Source organism: Varroa jacobsoni, unplaced genomic scaffold (genome assembly GCF_002532875.2).
Source record: "Varroa jacobsoni isolate VJ856 unplaced genomic scaffold, vjacob_1.0 scaffold_482, whole genome shotgun sequence".
In the NCBI taxonomy this organism is placed as follows: Eukaryota; Metazoa; Arthropoda; class Arachnida; order Mesostigmata; family Varroidae; genus Varroa; species Varroa jacobsoni.
The window spans coordinates 97672-124770 of NW_019213384.1; the positions used below are offsets into that span (position 1 = coordinate 97672).

The window sequence follows — 27099 nt, forward strand, 5'->3', positions numbered from 1 at the left end:
GTTGTTTATTATTTCTTTTGCTTACTGTTAGTTGTTATTTTGGTTGGCTTCATTTATCTCATTGCTGCTCCGTTGGCCGATTTATAATGGTCGTAGGGTTGCGTTATCGTCATATTCCTGTTGTAGCTGTTCATTCCTCTTAATGTTAATCGTTGTTGTTGTTGTTGTTGTTGACGTTGCAGTTGACTCTGATGGTGACCATTAAGGTTTAAGGACCGTTAAAGGTTACGCGGACGCGGAACCGAGCTGGGCTAACTGAGCGAACGGAACCGAAGCTAGGAAGCCGGCTGTGCGAGCATGCGACCAACAGTAGCTAACCACTAGGTCGACACAGACAAGAGCACAATTCCAGCTGATCGTAGCTGATGATCGTCGTCTTCTTCTTTTGCTTCCCTTTTTTTGAACTAAATGGTAACGCAAGTGTCGAACGCTCCGGAGGGGACGCTCGCTGGCACGGGGGCCCATCAAGAACGGCGCCCTGAGCGGCACATGCTCGAGGGCCTTCAGCTGCCGTCAACGAAGCTCGAGACCCAGAGCAGTCGCTTCATGCCGCTCCTCGTCCTGCCTGCAAAATAATTCATAAAGATAACAAGGAAAAAACGATAAATCTTGTTAGTTGAATGTCACTTACACTCTATATACGCACAAACTAACTTCGTCGGATGTAGCTTCGTTTTCAGCCATTATACTTTGCACTTTAACCGATTGATCGATGCTATATCATAGGGCTACACACAGCAATAGTCAGAAGCATAGTCCGGATTACTAGATATACGTGTGCTGCCTTAACATCTGTTGTTGTTTGCCTGCCGCTGTTGCCGGTTAAACTATACTATTCATCCATTGTAGCTGGACCTATCATTCTATTCACAGAGAAACGTAAACGAAGATGTCTCTTAGTTGAGAGGGCACGTATCATGACCGCATTCTGTGGCTGGGGTTCTTCCTCCGCGCACATAGATTGAGACACAGACCCTCTGTACACGTGAAAACGTCACCGAAACAAAGGGACAGTTATACCCGGAAAGGCGTCTGGACGAAGCTTGTGCAGCCATTCGCTTTTGCATACACGCAAAATATATACATCCGCCCTCAACCGCACGTTTACAAACAGATACAGAAATATGTCCGTTCGTATGTCTTCGGAGAGAAAACAGTTTCGTATTATGCCCGCTTTTCTTCCCGATTCTCTCAAACGCTAAGCTAATATCGAATATTGCGCTAAATACAGCCACGACTACGACTCGCCCAACGGGCAGGTGCTTCGTAGGACACAACAGTCCCATGCGACACTACCTTACTCCACCGTAGCCAGGTCCCACGGCCGTCAGCAAAAGTCGGGACAACGGAGCTATGAATCGAGCTTAGTCGTATGGGAACCTTGTCAGTTCTCGAAGTTATGTTCGACAGTCGCCCAGGCCACAAGTAATGTTTCCGCCTTCATCGTCACCGTTAGATGTTGCTGCACGACAATGTCTACTATGCAAAGATGGTAAACAGTGGAAGCAGCATGAGCGGCAAGGTGACTGAAGTCGATTTTATCTGCTTTTTGTTCCATCCCTTCATCTTCCGTATCATGGCCCATCGCACACCAGATGCCTACTCCCCTCTGTTACCCCCTTAGAATCTGAACAGCTGCACACAACGCAGCATAGAGAAAGAGGTCTGTTGGACCCTGCTATTGCGTTCTACAGCACTGGTCAAGGCAGTAGAGGAAGAAGTTCTGTCTTTCTGCTCGTCCCGTGCCCCGCGCTCCCCCTTTGCCCCTTCATTCTGCCCGTACAATATCCATTCTGCCCTGCAGATGTGCCCAAGAAGCTTTCGGACAGAGATCACTATACGATTCGCCGAAAGCAACCAAAATGTCGAGCACAAACGCAATGGCCGACCGCGGACCTTGCGAACAAGACTACTACGTTAGCAATTATGCTGTACAACACTTAGGAAACGATCAAGTTAGCGATCTTAAAATGATCACATATCTCTTTCAAAAAGCTATTGATTTAGCTCGTTTCTGTTTTGAATTGTTTCTTAACCAGTTAGAGATATTCGCGCACAGGGAGCTCAGTAATGCTAAAGTAGGTCAAGTTAGCGCAGCAGTGGAATGAAACCCATGAGAAAACTAGATGACGACGAGTATTCTGTCTGTCGTGAGCCGGCATTACATTGTTCAGCGCCAACATCTGTGACATGTTTTTCATGTTCTCGTCATTCAGGATTAATGGCGACGACAACAACAGAATCAGGGTTTATGTACAGGCGGGCAGAGATGAAACTAACTTGGACGAACGGGCCGATTGTTGTGTCGACACTGTTGCGCGGCCATCGGTTAGTCCTCGTATAGACAGAGCAGTAAGCCAGGGCTATTTGAGCCTAAACGGGGAGAGCCGTTGAGATGTGACACCACATAAACATCACACGCACACGACGGGTAAACATAGAAGAGATAGACGTTGCATTTCTTATCCAAGACCTTCAAGGGTGTGCTGTCGTTGTGGCCCATTCATTCGACAACGTTGCCGAACCAGAGCGATGTACGCTCCAAAAACCCGGATGTCATAACCTTCACAGGCACCACACACTAATGCTAATGTTGAGAGGCAACGGCAACAACGGAAGAGGCAGACAGGTAGACAAGAAGAGCCAGGCCATAGGCGCCTTGCTTGGTCGGAGTTGAAAGCGGCGTCAAGTCGTTTAAAATATCGTATTGCTGCACACATTGCGTATCATAATCGTTGCCTAGATCGCTTACGTCAACGTTGGCCGCCAAGAGACTCATTTTTGCGGGCGTCTGGTGACAGAAAACGTGCAGGATGGTAGGAACAGCATTGCTGGAAGTCGTCAGCAGCGAGGAGCCCAGCCAGCGAGCCACAGCGCCAGGGACGTCCGTCTGTAGGTCCTTGGTGGTGGAGGAGCGCGCGCTGCCAGCGCAGAGAAGGCTGGTGCCGCCGACTGTCGCTCAGCGGTACTCAGTGAGTCGACCCGCGTAGAAGAGGGGCTCCTAACTCCTTCAAGCTTTTCCTGAGGCTGCTTAAGCGGTAGGCCGAGGCGGTAGCGGCGGCGGGGGTGGCTAGTGCTGCTGCTGCTTCTACTGGTGGAAGTTCCGCTCGGGCTTTGGGTTTTCGTTTAGGCTCTTTGCTATTGCGAGGAACAAGGAGGCCGCCGAGCTCGTCCGTCAGGACGGACGAGTCAACGCCTCTCAACCTCCTACGACGCTGTCCCAGTGTATAGTATAGTCTCGCCTCACACTCAGCCAGCCTGGCCGGATGGCAGACTCAGGCACACCGCTAAGTAGCGGGAGAGCCTCTTCGGCGTGAGGCTGGATGCCTGCATTTAGCCTCGCTATAGAGGGGAAGGGCATACAGCACAGTGGCCTAGACGCTGCACAGAGATAGCATGGAGCGGGGTATAGAAGGCGAAGAAACTGCACGGCAGGCCCGGGAGAGTTAGCGCTCAGGTTGTAAGGCTAGGACAACGATGCCAACGGCTGAATACCATTAGCGGAAAAAAACGCAGACGCAGGCCGGAGCTGGAGCAAAATCTAAGACCTCCAAAACAGCAGTTGCAGTAGAAGTACTATTAACAGTAACAGCGTAAACCAATACTAAACAACGACAGCGGATTTAAAGCTCAAAGGATTTTCGTAGTAACGTTTCACGACGGCTGAAGGTATTAATTGTGGCAGCGACAATAATTCGCTTGGCCGCGTAAGAGGGGCCAGCGGATGCGAACGCCAGCAAACTACAAGACGGGACCCATAGGAGAAAAAGACAACTACCCTTTAAACCTTTCTTTAGCTACTTGGTTTTTTCTTTGTAGTTTGCAAAGAGATTTCGATGTGTTTAGCAGGACGGCGGAAATGTAGTTAGAAGATGCCGAACGGTTACTGCAAAGTTACATGAGTCAAAAGTAGCATGATCTCTCGAATTTAGTCGAAAGGTGTACTTCCAGACATACTGTTAGCCTGGAAAAAAGAGAACTCTTCGCACTTCAACAGACTACTCAAAGAGGACTATTACAAAATGGAGAAAGAAAGGTACAATCTTATCTGTTGAATTCTGAGTAGCTGGCCCACATCACATAGTTGCTTCATCGTTTGCTGTTCAGCAGCAACCTCGGAAAGGTTCGCTGCTGCTGCACCCATCGCATGCTCCGTTACTTACACCCGATTATATAACGTAACCGATATGTTTCACTCAGGACTCTCTGGCTAATCCACCTTGGCCTATTCACTAGCCAGCCAGCCAGTTTTATTAGCAATCATCTTCCAAGCAGAACAGTCGGCTCCCCGAAAGTGGGCCATTAATTCCAGAGCTTGCATAAATGTGCAGTCTAGGCGATTTGATTACCTCTAGTACTGCTGACACGATTATCTACTCCGAAGATGTGCCTAATAGCTCCTACCTTTGATAACGGACCCAATGACTTCTAAACACCTTAGACAATTCCTATAGCGTTTAGTGGTTGTATGAAGACGATGTTAGGCCCCGTAAAGGGTAACCTGGTATCTTAAAAATGATTATGTAGTACTTTGCTGGATCGGTATAAAGTGGCCTATATCTGCGACCTACGATTGTTAAGTTATATCTCGAAGAACTATAAGCATTGAATTTCCTAGCCTTAAGCTGTTTAAGTAACATAGAAATATTTGTACAAAGATTGCTCTTCCCAGACCCGGTTACACAAATGAATGTACATACGAATATAATAGGATGATTCTTTTTTTGTTTTTTACTTTTTGGCTCACTAGAACGCAGGACTATGTTGTCGTATCCCTCCTGATTAATTATGAGGCAAGTATTCCTTTTATTTGTTCCCTTTTGCCATTCAAAATTATATTTGCTAATGGCTGTACTCTGCTTCGAAGGTTTTCTAACTTAAACTTTGTTTGCTGCAGTTCTAATGGTCTTGTCTGTTTCCACACGAACAGAAAGTGCGTGCTGTTTGTCGTCCTATGCCGTTATCAGAATAGTAGCAGCAGCAGTGTATGACCTTTACGCGCGTATGGTCCACCTTAGGGAACGGCGCCAATGCAAAAAGTTGTGAGTAAGAGCTAGGGGACTAACCAACTTCCGGGAGTAGGAGCAGCCGTCTGCACCAACATCCCTTCAAGGGGTCCAGAAAATCATAGGAGTGGGGAAGAGACGGAGAGGGCAATAGCGGCGGTTGAGGAGGACGGAAGATGCGGCCTCTAGCGCTCCTCGCTGCCTTGCTCCACATATTCTATCTTTCTCTCTCATAACGTATCGTTCTTGGTGCACCCCCTATACTTAAGTCCCTAAGGCTCCTCCGCGTTTACTCCCGTTTTCTTCCGTGGGTTTTCAAAAAGCCCGACTCCCCTACAGCTTCCTGCTCCCGTGAGCCCCACTTGCGCCTTTCTACGTCTGCCTGCCTGTCTATCCAGAGCACACGAGTACGAAGCACAGATCGACAGGCAGGGCGCAGGAGGACAATGGATGAAGAGCACGCTCCTCCCACCTTTGCTGTCTTCCCGTACCTACGGAACAGGATGGCCCATGGCAGTAGTAGCAACAGCAGCAGCAAAACCTCGAAACGGTTGTACGGGCAATGGTGTAGTAGTTGGGGTCTGACGGAAGGCTCAGCAAGGCCAGCAACCAGCACCAACAACGAGTGAAGCGACAGGACTACGAATAGCTCTATCACCATCAGCAGTAGCACGACCATTTGGCAACCTGCCCTGCCAGCAGCAATAAAGGTGTCAGTTGGTCACCGCCAAACGGCAGCAGCAGCAACGACAGCCACTGAAAGTAAACGATGGACTCGAACTTGACGCCTCGGGCGGAGGGTCGCCCGGAGGTTGCAGGCGGTAAAACGGTGCATGAGAAAACAAGGACAACAGTGAAGCAGACGACGTCGGGAACGACTATGGCGATGAAGACCACAAGGACGGTACGCTTTTTGCATTTTCGGTACGACCGGCCGTCTTATCAATAGCGTGCGATCCACGTACCTCATATTACTGATGCTGCTGCTGCCGACGCTAGTACTTACACCGAAGAAGCCAAAGTGGAGCCTGATCGAAGACAAAGCATTGTAGGGAAAACGAGACGTCGGGAAACGGCGAAAACTCAAGATGATAAGCGGAACAAGTCGGAAAGGTTGAACAAACACATATAGAATGCATAGATGCACATGTTAAGGTGTTTAGGGTCAGAGCCGATGGGGCCCTGTTGATATGCCTTGTAACCATTTTTGACTAACCTAATTGATCGAATATTGTGGAGATCGAAAGAGTCGCTTCAACAAATAAGGACCTCTGAACTGGACGCTTTATGACCTTCATTTTATTGACGCTGATATTTTTTACTGAAAAATTGCACGAAAATGATTGCACGATAACTTGCGTATTTTCAACAAATGCCATCTGTGTTCGACGTGTAAATCAGTGGATGCGTTTGTGTAATAATACACAACAAGAATAGTATAACCTCTGTACCATATTTTTACTGCCAGATTTACTGCTCACGGAGTGGTGGGGGCCAATTCAAGAAGTGTGCTTGAAGCCAGTACAATGGTTTCATTCCCACCGAACGTGTGCTGAGAGGGTCTTCGGTGGCCATGAAAAAATTCTATAATAAATATCTGAAAGATGTAAACACTGCAAAATCAATGGTGAAGCTCCTACGCATTTTAGCGTAAAGAGAATATTCGAACGAGGTTCTTTCATTATTAACTATCCTTCCACAATGAACCCGCATTCTGCTATCGTTATATAGTATTGGTCATAAGTAGCCCGATAAAACCTGTAATTTTTTTTTTCAATCGGAATTAGAGCGAAATGGACCCAACATATTATGTAATTAGATAAAATCTGGCAAGTCCGAACAAATAAATAATGGGCGCATATAATAACATATGCGTCTACATATATTTCAAAGGTAGGTGATTGTTATATATTATTGCCTTAATAACAAATTAGCTTTCTTACCTATTATATAATGCGTACTTCTATTTTCGGTCTACGCTTTGTCCTTCGTCCTGCTTATACTGCGCACTTCCAATAGAAGTCTTGATCAAAACGAGATATATTCTCTAATGCGCCATTGAACATTAGACAAAATACCCTATTTAGCATACACCTTAACCTAAGAAAAGGTAGCCAGGTTTATCGTGTACCAACAGATATATATAAATAGAGATTGCATACGGCGAATGTTCATAGACTCATTTTATAAGTATGATTGCTACGACAACTATACAAAATAATGATTGTATACTCTGATTCACAAGGCCATTGGACAGCCTTCTTTATATTTAAGGTCACTCTCATTGGCGTAAGCAAATTTTCGCTAAATCCGTATATACGAATAGACCAGTAGACGGTATTGGTCTTTCCCAGTTTTCTAAATTAAGATGTCTATTATAAGCAAAAAAGTTTGCAAGTTGTGGATATCTATATAACACACACACACACAAACATATGTATATATATATGTTTGAGAGACCTAGCTCTATTCTATATATATATATATATATATATCCGTAGTGATGCCGAACGTTCTGTGAAAATAAGCCAGTTGATTTTGCATATGCCCAATATTATAATGATCGTTTTAGGTCGGCCCTAAGCGAATTTAAATTTAAATTTGAGGAAATACATATAAGAAGATGTCCAAAAACTAGAGCCTTACATACAGATTGTCCAATTGCAAATTGAGACAATCCAAAACTCTAGTTGTGAGGTCTGTTCCATAGTAGTGGTAATAGTAGAAGCCTCTGAGGGTAATAACGGGTCTGATAAGATCAAAATAATATTAAAGTGGTCTAAACCTGCCTTTTCAGTAAACCCAATTGCGCTATATTAGCGTTACAGGAGTAGTTTTACGTCACTTTGCTTTCTACCTTAATACAATAGCTAATTTAGAAAAACTGTTGTAAAGTTAATGTTGTGTATTATAGTTGAAATCAATACGTTTGTCCTAGTTGAACGGAAAGGCTCAATAACAAGTTTTATAAAAAGAAAAAGTAAAAGACGAGACACCTGAATATGGAATCAGTCTGTTAACTAACAATTAACTTAATTTAACATTGTATTGAACTGAACAACAAACTCTAGGCATTTATTTAAAGAAATGTTTGCTTATGTTCCAGAAAGAAAATGATGTAAACCAGTTGCTACTAAATGAAATGGTTGTAATGTATCTTTTTATTACGGGGTGATGGATATAGCTAGATAACATTAATTCCTATGTCTGTGTATGATTTCTCTATAGAATTACCTTCGTTTGTCAGAGACACGACGGGAAGTATATTGCGTCCGATTTCTAAGATAGCCGTAGAAAAACATGGAAATTCCCTTCTGTCCAAAATATTGTTTAGAGTCATAGAATATATGACCTTGCTATTAAAAGAGTTTTAGGTTTAGATCGACATCATGTAACAACTTGAGTAAGTTGAGCCTTATTTCCAGTATACACGTTGTGTTAAAACTGCCGTTACGCTAGAAGAATCCATTTCCAGGACTAAATAACATTTACGAATTTTAGTAACAGGCCTCGTTAATATTAAAAAAGTGCAGGGAAGCTTCGCACTACATTTCTCGACTTTCAAACATAATTGTTCTTCGGAGGTACGGTATCATTCAGTTCAAAACCATCGTTTTAATACTCATTTGAATAGGTTGAACCGTATAACTGAAATGGCAAAAAAAAACAGTCGTTTATTATTTAATTTACATCTGTTTTAATTTTCATTGTTAATTAAAACAAGTATAAAAATTTAAATCAAGGAGACGATCGGTTACATTTTTGGAAGACTGCGAATTGAGAGAGAAAGGTGATCTTCTAACATTAGGTAGAGAAGAGGTATTGACGATACGATTGCGAGTATAGGCTTCAAAGCATAGCGTGAAAATCTTCAAATGCCGGAACTAAATAATCGGTTGTAGATACAAGCCCAGAAGATATAACACCATTCTATCGATAAAATTCACAAAAAAAATCCACTTGTGGCGAAAGGCTGACAACAGGCAGCTTTTGCAGACACTGAAACATATAGAATATGGTTACACGATGGCGTATCACTTCGACGGATAGGATTTCCAATGACTGTTTAAAGCTCACATGTCAAAATGAGTTTTACATAGTGTGTATATATTGTATAGCCGTAATTAGTCGTCGCAACAAAAGCCTACAACCAAATATTACGTTAGAAACTGGCTATCTAATCTTGAAAAGTATAGAGAACTCAATATCTAGACTGTAAAGAGAATACACTTCCTTCAACTTTGCTACATATTCATATTATTTTGAATTCGAGAAAAATCTAATTTATTTCAGACAAGCATTGTCCTAGTTTTTCAGCCCTCTATACCGCAAATCGGTCTTCATGTCAAAATATTACATATAAAAATACATATAAAAAAAAAGAAGGTGGGCTCTGAGATCGGTCCCAAGCGCTCCCGTTCTCCGCTCTGAAGGGTGTCGGTGAAATTTTTACCGCGTGTAGGATAGTAACACATTTAATGCGATAAAAGGCCGCGGCAAAACAATTGCGACACTCCAAAGGGGACAGGTCCTAGGAGCGATTTTAGCAAGCAAAGCACACAAACGGGAGAGAAGTTGGCTCACCGATCGCCCTTTGAAGTTTACATCTTTTAAAGCTTTAAGCCAGACAGATGGCTCGCTAAAGAGTCGGTAGACAATGCTATCTCTAATTAAAAGTAACATCTTCAGCGAAGAGTTAAAAACGTTTATAAATTCAGCACTCGTAGGCACCGGTAGGCGGTTGGCTTTTTGACCTCTCTTGAGTTCTCTGACGGACTCGTCCATATTGAGGAGGAAACCCACTTTGCAAGAAGCCTTCAAGATGAGTTACGAGAGAACTTTACTTTGTCTGGCCACGTTATCGTTAAGAGATGTTGTTTTAGGGCTTCGGATGGTAGTCTTAAACTCTTTTTCAATAAGCTGCAACTAAAACGTCTTAGGCACACTCATCTTCCCGAGTTACGAAAGGTAAATATTGATCTTGTCTGTGTTTCAACATTTGATTATGTAATGACTCATAAGTGAAGATTGTAATATGTACAAAGATGAGGACTTCCCTACAGTCACTCTGGTTAATCTCTCTAATATTTTTTATGCAACTGCAACATTGTATAAGGCTTGATCATTGATGCTGGCCTTATTTCGAAGTCCAACGGCTTAATTTTCTATTATAGCCTTTAAATGGGATTTCGACGACGGGATATAGATGGGAATTCGAGAAACACCTTCACTAGTGAATATCTATCTCTCATCTAGTTTCTTATATTAAGGATATCCCTAACAGGTATTTTGCAGGTGCATTCTCGCACCAATGAGATCTATTTCAGTATTTTCTTTCTAATTATCCTTGAGGCAGTCAATATAAACTTAAAGGTCGTTTCGCAAGTGAACTTATAAAGAAATTCGGTTTGGAGATGATACAGTTGAAAATAAAAAATATCGTAACCCCTCATCCAAATGTTTAGCTAGTGATTGGGGCTATCGTTGTTCAACTATTTTCTTTTCTAAGAAATATTATATACATAAAAAGCCATAAATGTCTCAGGATCTTTTTCGCACAAAAGGTCTGGCGCAAAATTACCGATCTACAGAGATAGATCTTTGTAAACGTATAGGTAAATAGATCTATGGCTATATTTGTTCACGCCTATAAGCGACACATTACCAGATAACGTTAACTATATTTATTAGACGTTTATCTAAAAGTCATTCTACTGTCGTAGGACGCCAAGCCGATGCATAGGAACCTGCATAGTAGCAAACATGCGATTCAACTTGTCGCGTCTTCAAGCGCCTACTTTCTTTATGCATTTCATTCAAACAACAAATGGCCAAATAGAAAATGATGAGCCTTGACTATTTTAGTTCGTGCCTGTAGTCGGGTGTTAGTCTGTTTATTCCTTCAGAGTAAGGGGAAACACCATAGGACCGCTGTTGAGTGACCGATGGAGCATAGTAGCGCGGCCGATAAGTCGTCGAGACCAAACGGTGTCCTCGGTTGGCCCGGAGCAGAGGATCGAAGAAGGACATTCAGTACGGCAACGGCTGCTGCACTGAGTTGAATGCTTGCCTCTTTGATAGGATCGGTCGAGGAGAAGCTTCGATGGGTCAGGTCCATCGATAACATTACGATAGCGATGATTGAAAAAGTGGGTAAGCATACTCAAGCAGGGGTTGGCTAGCAAAAACGAACAGATTGAAAGAAACTGCCGCTTAAGACACAGAAAGAGTAAGAGAAATCTGAAATGAAACTACTTACTGCGTCGATGTTCCCCTGTGTTCATCGATGAGTTCCTCGATGCCCCAGGAGACGGATGATTCTGCGACTGACGGCCGATGTTTGGTGAGCGGCTGCTTGTTGTGTCCTTGGAAAAGTTGAAGCGTAGATGTAACGGGCATAAGGATTTCGTTGGCAAGCACTGCTTACTGAAGCTGGTCGACCGACTGGCACCTGGGGAAAATCCATTTGCTAAAAGCAGTAGTTACAGAAGGAAAGTAGCCGGCGGAGTGAGAGGGTGCGTGTCTGCGTGCGTGCGCGGATTTACATCGCTGGAAAAGTCGGCAAAAGTAATGCCGATGGGCATGAACCACAGGCAGACACGATAGTATACGTAGCTAGTTATTTAGGTAGGTACTGTACAAACAGTACAGATCGAAGCAGACTTCACTCGTTTCGATTCGACAGTTGCTGCTACTTCAGGTGCCGGACCCAGGACGCGGTTCCAGGAACGCGGTTAGGACAAATAGCCCTAGCGGTGGCGGTAGTATACTAACGTTTGCTTTTGCTAAAGGTGGAATTGCTTGGTGGAATCGTGGAGCACGGTAAAAAACACTATCACTTTCGTTTATCTAATAGTATCCTCAGCGCTACCCTCGACGCTTGCTGCTCTCTTAACGAGCAGAAGGGTGAGAGTAAGGCTGTATAAAAGCAATCAAAACTTGCAGAGCTGCCCTCCACGGACGTATATCTATGCTCAAAGGGAGACACGCGTACACTGCGTTTCAAACGAAATGAAATCGTTCGTCCATTTGGATCGCCCCATATTCAGCAGCAGGAAGGGACAGTGTCCGAGTATCTTTATCGTTTAGGCGCCTGTGACGCTTTAGTCGATGCGTTCCAAACGCAACGAACGACAACAGTATGCCACCAAGTGAGAATAGAAACACTTATTACTTTTTTTGCCCTATAACGGATCTTGTTGCATTGCGTCAGGCTGGTAATAACAAGCAAATTAGGCACAAGCTGACTTGGTCATGACCACCAAGCGGAAAATGTGTTGATTTATTTGATAAAAAAAAAAAAAAACCTTTTTCGATGTTGCAGAGTGGTCACTTGTTTAACTGTGTACATATATATATATATATATATATATATATATATATATATATATGTATCATACCTACTTGTCGCTGTTTCGATCACCATCAAAGTATTAGCCGGTAACCTTGTTTATTTCTCGAATTTAAGCGAAGTAGCCGACCTTATAGACGGTTTTGGTACAGAACTAGCCTTATGTGGTAACAGATGGAGAAGAGTGTAAGTAGCTACAAATCAAATCAGCTAAGGATTCTCGGTCTTTGAAACTATCTCCTTTATCGAACGTAACTACTACCTCACGCTTCGGGACGCTGTAAACAAAATTGACTTTAGCAACAATATTTATGCTTAAGCTTCTCAGCAGTAGGTAGAATGTATTTACCAAATAGAAAAAAGGTTCGAAATACTGACAAGCACTAGAAAGAACGCATAGATTAAATGCTTAAAATATTGTGGAATTAAGTTTTCTAAAATAGAAAGGGCAAAGGTTACGCGAAATTTGTTAAAATTAGAAATGACAAATGGTACTTTCAACGTGGGAGTGTGATCGCTTCCGGAATCTATTTCTACATCATTTATTGAATTTATTTAGCTTTAGTTGCGAATCGTTCCCCATTTAGAGACACGTCAATGGTCAACGCCGCGAGCATTAAACGATACAGAAAAGGCTACAATAAACATTCTACAATGGATTCCAGTAGCAGTTCCAAGCGCGATGCATCTATCAGCTGAAATACTTCGCTTACAATGTGTCTTCTATTAAATAATATATCGATTAATTATTATTATTATCATAAAAAAAAACACGATATCAATATCACGTAAGAGAAGATCTGACGTGACAGTTTACAATCGATGCGTTGATCGTAGAAGTGTTTGTATTGTAAGAAGAACAATATTTATCATCAAATAGGAGTCGTTGTTGGGTCCAATCAACTAAGGGATAACTATGTAAGCGGTCTGAATAAGACAAAAATAAGTTGGATCAGATAGCTTTAAGTTCACATATTCAGAAGGAATTTTCGCCGTGTCATGGTAAAAAAGAAAATAATTGTTGTGGTAGAATCTCACAAGTGAACTCCGCTAGGGTTGAAGCAGCACCTAGGGAATCAGGCGGGATTTAGCAGCTTCGACGTTCACCTTGGTAGCTTCATCCCACGCAAGGCTTTCGCGCAAATCTCAAAAAACGAGGCTCATTCATAAGAGATCACACTGGATAAGTACTCATTTTGATTGGAAACTTTACTTGAGGGCGAATCAGACTGTATAACTGGAGTGAGTACCATCTCCTTAGTTACAGAATCCCGCTACGTTTTCTGCGCGCACTTCATCTACGCTATTTCCTTTCGATCTTGGCACAGCGTGACAGGATACGACATGAATGCCGCAGAAACAGCCATAATCAATCGTCGTGTTTTCAAATACACATGTGCAAATGTGTGTATATTTCAAAGTAAATGGAATTAGCTTTTCTTTCCCTGCAAATAGCCTAAAGGAATAGTTTTTCTATGATCACCAACCTTCATTTGATATTATGACGTAGTTAGCTGTTTCTACTATTAGTTTTCACGGAAAATGTCTTATACCAAATTTGCTTTGTTGTTTGTGATTTCGTTATAGTCCTCCTTTTTCATATATAGAGCTCAATAGGCTACTGTGCAAGTTAACTTGTTGAAATGTTTACACAAATACGAACGAAATCCAAGCAGCTTTTAAAACGAAACATAAATACCTCTCATTTGATCTATTTTTGTCCGCTCCGCCCAGTTGGTTTGCGTAATGTAACCCGTAGAACTTGGGTCGATGTGTCCCAGTTTGTGTTGTAATCAAATGAAAAAATATCAACGCAAACCTGAATCTCTGAGACGGACGGGATTTACTATTGACATACCTTGAACGTGGAGATGTTCAATGCGCAGGTATGATGAAAAGCCAGGATAGAGAAATAGAAGATCCGAAACTGCTAACGTTCCAAAGCAGGGACTCAGAACATGTCGCTTCTAATGTCCCATCTAGGACGCTTACTTCTTTTCGTTCCTTATTTTAGCTGCCCTGAAACTGTTCGTCGGTCCATATCTTTCAAAAGACATGAAATCGGGTGCCAACTGGCATTGAGCTGCTGATTTGATCGATTCAGAATGTTTGCATACTTCGTAGCATTCAGAAGATTTGCCTGTGCTAGTATATCAATCAAGTTCCATCCTAACACCATATTGTTGCTGGTGCAGACTTCTTGAAAAAAATTGCTTATTCATTATCAAAGTAAAATGCGATCAAGATAAATTTGATCGGACTCTAGAGAACTAGGAAATATGAACGGAGAATTTTTCAGCTGTTTATGCATTTCTTACGTCGGCTCTGTTGCGAAGTATTTCTTTATTAAGACAAACTAATAAATTAGGTATTTTTTTTATTTTTTATACTAATATGTGATAGACAGAATGCTTCATGTAGCTTTAGACTCTCCTTTTTGACAATATAGTATCCAAGCAATCCGTCGAATTAGGACCTCCTAGAATGTTTTATTTCAAGGACCTTGGAGTGTGGCCGGTAACGCCATCTATGTAGTGGATACCGTACTAGTCCTTACAAATCTATCGCAAAAATGTACTTTTAGGACAAGCTTTTTTTATCATTCCTGATTCGTTAGCTATCCGATACATCACAGACGGTTTAGTGTAACGTGCATGAAGATATCCACTTAGCGGATAGCAAATCTAAACGATAGAGATATTGCAATTTTCAATTAGCATTAGGAAACGAAATCTTGGAAAATTTGGAAACCAACTTTTCCAAGATTTCGTTTATCCTTTTATCCGTTTATTCTTTAATCCTTGTTTTTAATAATATGTTGAAAATTTCGGAATTTTGTCAAATGGCTGGATTTAATAACACAGAAGTCGATATTCTGTTTATCACGATCAATCAAGCTGCCTGACAGATAAAATTTAACACTTCCAATTTAACTTATTATGTGGATAAAATGTGGAAAAGTAAAAGCCTGAGTAGTTAAGAAGAAGTTTTAAGGTACTTTGACTGTGGCTAAACCGGAAAAATATTTCCCCATTCGACTTTCGCGTTCAATGAAGTTCAATGTGAATCTTGTGCGCCACAAAGCGTATTCTGTCAACGTCATCTACAATCTTATAGATAATCAATAGCATCAACTGCAATTTGGAAACCCAGAACTAAAGCTGTAGAAAGTTTGGAATGCAAGGAAGGTTGCAAGTATGGAATTCATAAGTGCGTAAGTTAATAAAAGATCTACTGCGCACATAAGTAGCACTTGAAAGAAACTTTTAGTTCAGCACATTAAAAACGGTGGTTAGTAGTTTAGTAATAATGTAGTCTATGTAGATATTTAAAATATAGTTAACAAATTATAATTTAAAGTTATTATATTGTGTCGATCACACCGTAAGTTTGCTTAACATTCATAGTTCCCGAAGAATTTCCCAAGAGTAGTAATTTGCGTCGCTTGTTAAGACCTCGTACAGAAATGGGTTTATTGCTTCAGAATTGAGATAACGGGCTAGATATAACACAAGCACCGTTGGTTACTACTGCAAGGACTTAGGAGTACAATACTTGACTCACTCCCTATGCACCCATAAACCCGCACAATGAATAGAAAAATGCATGATACATGAAGTATCTGTAAATGAATATCGTATCCTTCAAAACAAGCGACGCAGTTAAGTTAGAATGTACATTTGCGGTACATTTTATCATATCACTAATACTTAAACTGTACTCAGCAATATTTTGCACTTCATCAAGTGGCTTTCGACAAATCAGCTGGGAGAGAAGTACTTGTTTAAATATAAAGCATAAACAACATCAGGCAGCTGTGCCGTCACGCGCGCCTCTCTCGACTGTCTGCCCGTTTCTGTTCATGCTTTGTCAATAGAAGATAATATGAAGCCCTAACGAACACGTTATAGGATTTTATGAGTCGTGTGAGACCCAACTTGTGCATTTGACGTAATATCCATTGAAGCCTGAGCAAAATAACTTAGGTTGGGATACGGTTCCTAGAATTAGGAGAATTTCACGTTTTCTTTCTTTCCTTTTTCTTTTCCTCTATTCATTCCCAAAAAAAAGTCAATAAAAAGTGTAAATTCCTAATACATCGCTGTTAAATCGTACGCGAAGGTCTCTAAGCTACTGGAAAATTAATAAGGATCCAACCTAATCAAATATATTTAGCGATACAAGCATATAAATAAATAACTTCTTTTCACTTACACAATTGTGTAGTATATTTGGCGATTTAAGGCTACGACTCTTGGTTTCTTTCAACCAGAAGACACACAGATATGTCATGCGTGCAATTTATAAGTATACAATTATGGAAAGCACATTTAAAAATATGATGTGGCCTTTTAAAGAAACGTTAGATAATTTCGAAAAAAAAAGCTAATATCTTCAACCAGTTATCAACTATTAAAAAAATTGATAAACTTTAGAAGCTCCATTATGAACCTTGATATAAAAATACAAACAATTATGCTACGAAAAGTGTATATGATATTTTACTCTGCTTCTATTTTTGTTAGTTAAATAGCTAAAAAAAAACTAACGTTATGATCTTTTCCAAAAAATAAAGTCCTCCACAGAGAAGAAAAAGCTATTTTATTTGTTAGCTCGTGCTTTTTTAATACCGCTCCCGACTTATTTTCAAAATCTTTAAACTCTATGCACATAAAGCAAGCCGAGTTAGTATACTGGTTTCGTCAGAAAGACGTCTAGCCAGCTTCAAGAAATAAAGTTCTATAGCCTTCAGGAAAGATAGGAGGAAGTAAATAGAACGGCAGCGGTAGCGCTCGAACCAGCGTATCGCTGTATGGCTGCGTCATAGCAGAAGACTCTATTTTGGCACATAGTCAACACGCTAGTGGCTGTCTTCACGAGAGTAAATTGAGCAAACTGGTTACTATCATTTCATGTTTGCTCTCCGGTACCCATTGCCGGTTCTCCAAATGCCCTCCACTTCTTATTCTTTTCAAAACTTTACTGTAGTAGAACTGGGACCACTAATAATACTAATTTTGTTTCAGCTGAAGCGACGGCCCAGACCACTACCCGCTGTTAGCGTGAACGGCGGACCGGTTCAATTCATAGCTATACGCACCAGCGTTTGGCTGCGCACAGTTTGCAGCTCAGACCCCACTCTGTTCGCAGTAGCCTCTACTTTGCCACTACGTCATCGTCATCGTCGTCGTCGTCGTCGTCGTCGTCGTCGTCGTCGTCGTCGTCATCGTCGTCGTCGTCGCCGTCGCCGCCGCCGGACGACAAAATGACCAGGATAACAGAGATGGATTTGCGGGGTGACAAAATACAGGGGTAGACTAATAGGGGATTCACTGGGGTCGTTATAAAGGTCCTACTTGTCGTCTTCAACAAGAAACGGTCGCCGGAGAAGCTGCATACGATGTCAGCAGAAGGCAAACTTTTCAGCCACCAAAATTCTAAATTTAGAATAGCCCCACACCCACACGCATGCCTTACTGCACAGATGGTGGTCACACATCAGCCATACACACACGCAAACACACACAGTTGCTATGCCCCTAACTGTGAACGTTTTATTTTGCCCCATTTATCCCTGCTTTTTATCGCCATCATCCCCTATCTCATCAGCATACCCTATTTTGACCCTAGCCACCGATCTCTTCCACGATCCAGTTGTCGGTCGATGGGCTAGTGTTTGTTTACCGACTACTGTTGTTACCCTTCTTATCCGCGGCCCTCCACGTAAATATTAACCCGCCCTAACCAGCCCTCCTTCTTGGTCGCCCGTATGCCCCTCTTAAGTACCCATTAACCCGATAGTATAGATCCCCAGCTAACAAGTACACTAACGTGGCCGAAATGCTGCCACTGTTGCCACCAACACTTGAGACCGCCTGAACCTCCACGGCTGTGGCCGTCGCGAGAGGACATCAACTCCAAACTGACGGCTGATAGTGATGGTGCCGGTAGCGGTGGTGGCGACGAATAAACATGGTCGGAGCGTGCTTATTCTCGATGAAGCACAATGGGTACACTATGCCAAAGGGCCGACCGGAAGCCCGACCGAGCCCCAGTGACGTGAGAGTGGCAGCTGCGGCAGAGCAGCTGCTATATTTAGTGCAGCACGAGGGCAGAAAGAGTGGACGGACGGACAAAAGCAGAAGGGGATAAAAGTTGACGGCAAGGGGCCTAAAAAACAGATAGAAAAAGATAACAATGTGGGTGTCTGAAATTACGCTGTTGTGAGTAAACGTGTGTTGGATGAGTGTGAGCCTTCTGGCGCGTCACCTCGTATCCAGACGGACATCGGAAAACGGCCTGTACATCGCATTTGGAACGGGCGTACTGTATCAGGTACTATACAGAAAAAGCTTCGTAAGGCCACTGACTAACAGGTGATGTTCGACTGGCTCATACTTTTTGCTAATTTAAAACTTATCGGCTAAAAACAACGTATAAGTAAGTGAATTAGGGGGAAGAAAAAAGGAAAGCGAACCTATGAAGGGCACCCAAATCTACATTAATACTTTACCAACACTTGACTTTGTATTTTTACGTAAAGTTAAAAAATCAGTAGACGTCGGCTATATTTTTAGTTCGTATAAATGATTTCATTATGTAAATTTAATGTAATTAATGTTAACTTGTAAACAGTTAATGGCGCACGACCAAACGTTAATTGATAGGCTCATAAATTATATATTTCTAAGCACTTGGTGATGTTTTTTACGGTAGTAAAACAAAGATTTGAGCCGTAAAGTGCATCTTATAAATAATCAAATTACTTCAATTGACACAATGTCAGAATATTTTCAATGGAAAAGATCACAATCGACGTAGAGAAAACATTACGTTTGTGCGGTAGTCCACCAATGGTTTACATTTGGATCCACTGTACAACAATATCTTGAATAGAATACGGTGAAATGTAGGGCAAAGGATCCGCGATGTGAACACTGCGTTGTCATGCTATGAAACAACATGTTTTTAATACCGATTTCCAACCGTTCAAACGATTCTCGAAGAGATTTACATATTAGAAAAAAAATAGCAAGCTTATAAAGCTTGTCTAAGTTCGAAATTTAGATTTAAAATAGACACTATTCTGGCAGATCTTTTGAAAATTTGGTTAGGTTGTTACAAATATTTTTCTTGTCTATATTGTCTATGTGTAAAAAAAAAATATTGAAAATAGCCTCAACTTTTCAGCCAGCGAACCTGCCTAGTCTGTTAGAGTAATGGTGCCTAGAGGAAACATATACTTTGCTCTATTAGAAAAATAAAGTAACATCTAGCAGCTGTCGGCATTAATAAAACCGCACGTAAAATTGTGACAACTACTCAGTCGCGGTAACTCACTCGATTTTGAACACCATGAATACGATCCTTAAATGAACCTGTTGTTATTTATTTCCGAAGATATTTTGAAGATTATCCGCCGTATGAGCTACACCGTTCATCACAACTGTGAAGCACTGAATAACAGAATAATCATAAGGTAAGTATGCTACGTTCTTGGCTACGTTGTAAACGTGGCAGAAGTTACTCTTGATTGTCGATGGGTATCATTGTCAATCAAGAGAACATTGCTGAGTGTAGTTTAAAGCGAAGAGTTTCTTTTGTAATTACTCAATATAAATAGCTTAAGTTACTAAACAGTAATAATCGTTTTCGAATGGCCATATTTGAAAAAATATCCTTTGTCAAAAATTGATATCGAGGAGTGCCGCAACAGTATCAATGACGTCGAAGGAATCTCGGGAACATTGTCTTCTTTTATGACCGCCTCAAATGCTCTGCAGACGATCGGCAAAATCACCAAATAGAACCAGCGACATTAGGCTTTCAAAATCGCCAATCCTATTTCGTAGCTCGGCTTTAAAATAAACTATTTTCTACGAGAGCACACGAGGAACAGGTGTCTATAAGATTCGTCTGCCAAGTCATATTCCACATATTGACATTTTGTCGCAGTCATCGCGAGTGAACTGTCATTTTGCTATATATGAGTCGATGCGATAGACTGGGATCGTCTCTATTGATGTGTGCCCTGATTAATTGTTTTACGATCTTGCTTATTACTGATGCTGCTAAAGTGTGGCTTTCTTCGAAATCTACCTGTTATAATTTATTATATTGAACAATCTTCTAACAATTTTTGCAATATATCTTCCTCTCATTGATCAAGGGTTCAGACTAAAGCACATTGTGTCATGTCATATGTTATCATTCTGCGTACAGACACTATATCGGCAAATAAGTTTCAGCCACACAACCTGCACAACAAGAGCTTCAATATATCCGTGTGTTTTTCAACACTATGGCAATTAACGAACCAAAGACCAAAATAAGCTATTTATTGACGATATGATCTATTGATGTCAACAAATAGATGCGGTTAAATTTTTTTAGATTTTTCTAACATCATTAGCATTCATAGGCGATAAGCTTGAATTTTCAAGGAGACATGCAGTTATTTTAGGTATTAATATCAATAAAATTTAAATAATTATAAAATGTAAAAAAATAAATAAAAATAATAAATATGTCCTATGTTGAGAGACTATGTTTAGTAATAGGTGCGGACAAATTGGTCACGTTTAAAGTCGCACAGTTGTTGACAGTTCCGTACTCCAGCATTTTGTTTTGCCTTCATAACGAGTAAATGTGCATTGATCTATAATATGACTGCATAACGTTTGGTGTCGATACAGGATAGAAATACGAATGTACTTCTGTGCTGTTTAAAGTAGTTGCTATTTAGATATACGATACAGAGGCAAACAAAGAACCTTGAACTCGTCCGTATGTCTATGAAAAGAGTTGAGACTTGCGGGTTTAGCTTCGATTAACAATTGCTCGCAACGCGTGGCCGTAGCTCTTAGGGCCCCGATAATTGTTACCATTGCTAATAAGTGGACACTCCCGTTATTTCGCGTATCTTTGCTTCATAACAGTGGCATCTGCCACAGCTGCTTTGTGTTCTTTCTGGCACATTAAGACAAATCTGGCTATCCTCCCTTTTTTTATACACGATTTTACCTATTTATTTGCTACCTCGATATCTTCTGATTGTTCTGCGCACTCCGTCACCTGCCGGCTGGTTATATTAACATGAAAGTTGCCCATAGTCGTCTGTCGTTGCGCGAGCTTTCGCGCGTTTTCCTTAATTGAAATCTATAAGGAAGCGAGGACAAATCGAAACCACTGGCGAAAACATGAACAGACGGTATCGGTGACCGCGGGTGCAGCTGATGCTCGCACGACTATTATCGCCGCTGCCATTGCGATATTATTCTGTAGGAGCCGTTGTCGTTGTCGTCGCCCTACCAGCAGCGGCGGTGAGGAGGCCAAACTCCCTCGACCCATGCTGTTGATGACAGCGCCGTCTGGCGAGCGGAACAGAGCAGCAGTAACCACGACGTGCAGAAGGTATAACGTACATCGGGCAAGCAGCCAGCCAGGCAGGCAGGAAAATAAGCAAGCAGACACTACCAACGAGTGAACGAACGGCCAGTCGCGAGCGTCGCTGGCTTTGCTTGAAGCGGCAACGGCAGCAACATCGGCAGCAGCGGCAGCGGCAGCGGCGGCGGCGGCGGCAACAGCGGCGGCAGCAGCAGCGGCAGCAGCGGCAACAGCAATAGCAGCAGCAGGGGAGAGCAAAAGTAGCGGCTATAGCAAATACAGCGGCGGCAGCGGCCGCGGCAGTTTTTAATTCAAGCAGCAGCAGCAGCAGCATTCAACTGAAGCGAACGCATAGGACACGCCGTCGAAGCGCAGTCGAGAAGACGGTTCTAGTTAGTCCGGTGTTGTGTCCGGTCTGCTCACTATTCCAGTCCTACTGCCGCGGCTGCATCTCGTATAGCAGCAGCATTGGATTGCTCGCTGGTTCGCTCACTCGCCTGCTTGGCTGACTGACGACTGTGTGTTAAAGCGGCGCTGCTGCATCGCCATCGCCACGATCATCACATCACTTCTATCACAGCGGTGGCACTACACGCAGGCAGGCAAGCAATACCGGTCGCAGCAGCAATAGCAGTTAATACATACATTCACACAGTCATACAAACACAGCACAGTTGTCGTTAGCTGCGCCGCAGCAGCAGCAGCAGCGTCCTTTGTTGCCGCCGCGAGCACCATCATCATCGGCAGCAACAGCAGCGGCACACAGTCAGTCGGTCGGTCGGTCGGTCGGCCGAGCGAACGAACGAACGAACGAACGAACGAACGAACGAACGAACGAACGCCCGCCCGCCTGCCTGCCGGCCCATAGCAGCAGCAGCAGCAGCAGCAGCAGCAGTAGTTGTACTAGTGTTAGTCGTAGCGGTGGCGGCAGTGGTAGTACGGAGAACGCGGAGCAACGAAAGAAGTTGCGCCAGTCGTCGTTAACTCACCGCAGTGAGTGGCTGTGCCGCTGTGCTGTTGTCTGTCGGTCCGTTTGGGGACGGTGCTGCTGGCAGAGGCTGTCGCGGGTGAGTGCGCTCGCTCCCGGACCGTCGACGACAAAAACAGAGAACTCTGCTACTGCGGATACTGATAACTCTACAGACGCACAATTACCACTACAACTGCTGCTGCTGCGCTGCTACCGCGATCGTGAACAGAACCGTAATGTCGCTCATAAGCACAACTCGCTGCAGTCGCTATCGTGTTAACTAAAGAAAAACGTGGATGGATCAAGTGGATATTACCAGCCCAGCGAGTTACTCTTCGAACCGGAAAAGAAGGCAAGGGCAACAGAACTTACGTCGATCACTAATCCGTCGTACGTCACCTGGGCACAGGGTGGCGTATCGTAGACCGATATTCCTGTGAAGGCTGCAACAACTACAGCGACGACATCTAATAATATTGACATTGCCATTTCGTCTGTCGGCGAAACACGACGACGACAACAACAAGTGTTGGACATTCATATACATCCCACTCACAAGTAAGATTCAGGAGAAGTTGAATAGGGGATTCGAGGGGCAAAGTACGGATAGAAAGTGAGGGAGAGGGAAAGGGCGTGCAAGCTACGGAGGTGAAGTGGCAAAAGCAACAGTGCGTTCGAATGTATTCAGCGACGATGGATATTTGGGGGTATGCCTATGAAACCAGAGTGGGTTCAAGTAACAGAGGCTGAAGTTGTGGGGGCGTCGCGTGCCTCCGCCAGTGCGTCTGCCGAAAAGCGATCGCCGCCAGTGTGTATAATCTTTTCATTTTCTGCCCCGATCTGACAAACCAGACGGTAAAAAAGTGACAGCTACGAAGCTTCATATATATGTTTATACGTGTATATACCCATATATATATATATACATATATATATATATATATATATATATATATATATATATATATACACATATATGTGTGTGTGTCTGTGTGTGGAAGGATTGTGAGGGGCAACAGCAAAATTATTCCGGAGGAAGGGCAAAGTGGAGCGCCGACCCCAACGACAGCAGCAATCAGCAATAATGTCATTAAATGCCTATAGACATATTGTTTCTGAATGATCACTAGCTGACTGTTGGATGTCTGTTTTTCTGTGCGAAATGTAGTGCAGAAGACAAGTGGATAAGGAGCGATACGAATTAGCGGAATAATTTAAAGTTTGGACGCAACACTGAGTCTATTTGTGCATGATGATTTGATCTCAACTGATCTGGCTTGATCGTCGATTTCGTCATTCATCGGTGGTGTACCGCAATAAACGGCTTCGAATAGTAATCGCGTTGCCAAAGTGAACGGTCGGCCAGACGCGTACTCTCGTTCGCTCCGAATCAATTAACGAATGTTTATCAAAAGACGAGAACTACGATGAGGCAATTCTGGTGCTGGTGTAAGAGGAATTACTGCTGTTATCAGTAACGGTTGCGGCCGTGGTAATCAGTCCCTATAGTGAACGAGCGTGTGTTTGGCACTGTCGCTCTCTCTCTCTCTCGCTCTCACTCTCTCTTTCTTGTGAGCGTGTACGTGCGTGCGTGAGTGAGTGCGTGCGTGCGTGCGTGCGTGCGTGCGTAAAAGGGCCGGTCCTTCAGGTCTGTGGTGGTTGGCGATTGTTGTATTCAACGGCGAACTGCGCTGTGTGTTTATAAGCTGTGGCGGGGACTAGCAGCAGCGACGGCGGCCGTAGCAGTAAAGAAGGAAGCATCGAGTGTTGTTGTATGAGAAATCGAAATACAAAGAAAGGCACGACGACAGAGTTCATAAGAGGAAGAGACTGCTGCTAGGCCACATATTGCCCGGTGCTGCTGCTGCTGCCGGTAGTAGATAGCGCTGCTTGTTGGTGCCGCGGTCTAAAAGCGGATCATCGCCGGGGTCGGCTGGGAAAGGAGAAGATCTCGTTGCAGCCGCCGCCGTCGCCGCTCGAGACGAAGCGGAGTCATCTGCTGTCCGTGCGTTCGTTTGTCCGTCCGGTCATCATCACCACCCATTCGTCTGCCTGAACCCCAGCCAATTGTGTTATTTGCTGTTTGTTGTTTGTTTGTTTGTTAATAGTTTGGTGGTAGCCAACGAGGAAGGGCGAGAACGTGCGTTACACGTTGTGCGCGCTGTGGCGTGAGCGCGGGTGTGTGTCTCCCCTATATATACGCCTGTATATGTATATACACATATATATGTATATGTGTCTTGTGTGAGTGGCTTGTCTCTGGGAGTCTAATGAATGAAGCTCCAAACGGAGCTCGCTCACCTCCCGTTATTCAACAAAGGGAACTGTCGAATTTGATCGACTGAAGAAACGGCAGCAATCACTCCTGCCGGAGAGAGCAATAACAGCAAAAGCAACGACAGCTGGCAACAATTAAAAACAACCATATAAGGCAAATTAGCAAGCTAAGCATTTGTTGATCAGATCAACAGTTGAATTAACGAGCACAAGTTGACCGGCAGTAGAGTGAAAAAAGCAAGGAATTACCGTTAACGGATACCGTTCAAACCGTCAACAGCGACATTAACAAATAATAGTAGTTAGCGACAACAACGCCGCCGCCGCCGCCGCCGCCGCCGCAGTAGCAGCAGCAGCAGCAGCATCACAACTGCAAACCGCAAGTTCGACGACGGCGACGGCAGCGGGATGCCGCATCAAATCAATCTGTGAACGAATCAAGACAAAACGGAGAGAGGAAAACGGGGAGAGTGAATGGTCGCGTCGGCTTTTGTGGCTGGAGCAAATTATCCACTTCTAATTACGCTATAATCTCTAACGAGATTGCATTATTATTGCTATTACTATTATCATAGTTCGTACCGGTAATCCTGCAAGCACCTGTGTAGCGACGTGTCGCTACGCTCACTCGAATCGAGTTTAACCGTCCGTTACTCAGCGCGCCATAAATCGGCCGTAGGTGCTACCCTATTCTGTGTGACCGGTGCAATTGTTACCGTTTGTTGTGTAACGGCAGACATCGAGTGCGTCAATAGCGTGCGGATTGTTATCACGACTGTAGAAGCGTTCCTTATTTACGGATTATCTTTCTGTTCAGTTTTGCCGCTGCTGTTCACACAGTTTTCGAAATTAAGGTAAGCTTTGTTCAGGTTCACAAACTGTGTACCTTTCATTTTCTGATGATTCCTATTCAGTTGTCGATGCTATTGTCGCCTAATTGTTCGGCCACGATGGGCTGTGGATGCGTCGTTTGCTTCACCGGACGGATTATCAATTGCTCATATACTTATATTCATTTTAGTCAAGCTTCCGTTGTTGTGTTCATCATTTGTTAGAAGGAAAAATGACAAATTTTCTTTGGTTTCACTGAAAGAGCACACCCTTTTCTAGCTGGCCCTTCCAGTTGACAAGATAACCTCCTATTGCTCCCAGTATTCTAGTTAGGGTTTCTTCTTAACCCACATTCAGTAAGACGCTCTGCCTGTGTTTAGCAGCCAAATATGGTGGTAGCGCAGCTTCCAGTCGCCAGATCAGTCGTGATGTTACATCTGATCCTGAATATTAGCATTAGGTTTTGCCTCTTTAAAGCATTATTTTGATAATCTTCGCTAGTACTCTTATGGCAGTGACGACAAATATTCTTATTAATATGGGGTTATAATAAAGCAGCGACTGCGTGTGACTTCGCGTTGTTCGGCGATAGTGCTGCTGATACTTTGATAGAAGCATAGGAGACTAGATAGACGACCAGCTTGTCTAGACCAGACGAACGCCGAAGTACCAGCGGCGCCGCCGTTCGCTCCGTCCGGCCGGCCGGCCGGCCGGCCGGCCGTCCATCGGTCGCTCACTCGGTCTTCGAAAACGGCAACCAGCAGGTAACGGCAGCAGCAGTAACACAATGGCGTTATTGGGCTCCCGCTGCAGTGGCGATTTGGCTGACGGAGTATTGCTGCCGCTCGTGCAGATAGAACCTGACAAACGAATGAACGAACGGCATTTTGCTTTGCGCTTCATTTCTTTGTTGCGTAGCGTTGCTGTTTCATCGCCGCCACCGCCGCCGCCGCCGCCGCCGCCATCCTCTTCCCCGGCCATTGCGCTCCTGCAGCTAGCGTTGCAACCTAATTCTGGAAATTGACTGACTGGCCAACAAACTGAGAGGGGATTAACGAGGACATACCTACCAGTAGTTTATATCTATATATGTGCATATATATATGCGACCGCTGTTAGTTTTCTAGCTGCTGCCGGTGGTGTTTCGATTGTCCCAACCCCACGGCAATGATTAAAAAGGGGTTGTTTCTATGGTTGCAGATGCGGCTAGCGCAACTGCAATGGGTAGCGGTAATACAAACAATGACGATTTTTATATCTTCTAGATTTGCCCACAT

The 27099-nt window shown here is 43.3% G+C and overlaps 2 protein-coding genes and 1 long non-coding RNA gene across 5 annotated transcripts in view; 2 read left to right on the forward strand and 1 right to left on the reverse strand.

The window, feature by feature from the left end:
- Nucleotides 1-530: 530 nt before the first annotated feature.
- On the forward strand, nt 531-6902 carry LOC147753447 (uncharacterized). The gene is made up of 2 exons (XR_015311217.1): nt 531-611; nt 4751-6902. It is a non-coding gene; the product is annotated as an uncharacterized LOC147753447 (long non-coding RNA).
- A 542-nt stretch (nt 6903-7444) lies between these two features.
- On the reverse strand, nt 7445-23574 carry LOC111260835 (uncharacterized). Of its 3 annotated transcripts, none has more exons than XM_086968475.1 (3): nt 23087-23574; nt 11266-11457; nt 7445-8654 (listed from the first exon to the last, which is right to left on the reverse strand). In XM_086968475.1, exons 1-3 carry the CDS (start codon nt 23259-23261, stop codon nt 8629-8631), a joined length of 393 nt encoding a protein of 130 aa, XP_086824601.1. In that variant the 5' UTR covers nt 23262-23574; the 3' UTR covers nt 7445-8628. The 3 variants fall into 3 exon arrangements, 1 of the variants encoding a protein (XP_086824601.1); XR_002680572.2 differs by lacking the exon at nt 7445-8654 and adding an exon at nt 8680-9005 and having other exon boundaries at nt 23087-23363; XR_002680574.2 differs by lacking the exon at nt 7445-8654 and adding an exon at nt 10668-11104 and having other exon boundaries at nt 23087-23564.
- A 45-nt stretch (nt 23575-23619) lies between these two features.
- LOC111260834 (uncharacterized) overlaps nt 23620-27099 on the forward strand; it is a 52781-nt gene continuing 49301 nt past the window's right edge. The window contains exon 1 of the mRNA XM_022833876.2: nt 23620-25845. The gene's annotated coding sequence lies outside the window, so the exon portion shown is untranslated. The remainder of the gene's footprint in view (nt 25846-27099) is intronic.

Coding starts and splice junctions, on each gene's coding strand:
- LOC111260835 (XM_086968475.1), bottom strand. CDS start 23,261: ATGTATATGAATGTCCAACACTTGTTGTTGTCGTCGTCGTGTTTCGCC. Junction 11,458..23,086: donor ACGACGGATTAGTGATCGAC/GTAAGTTCTGTT, acceptor GATTTTCCCCAG/GTGCCAGTCGGTCGACCAGC. Junction 8,655..11,265: donor CACAGGGGAACATCGACGCA/GTAAGTAGTTTC, acceptor TTGCCATTTCAG/TTATACGGTTCAACCTATTC.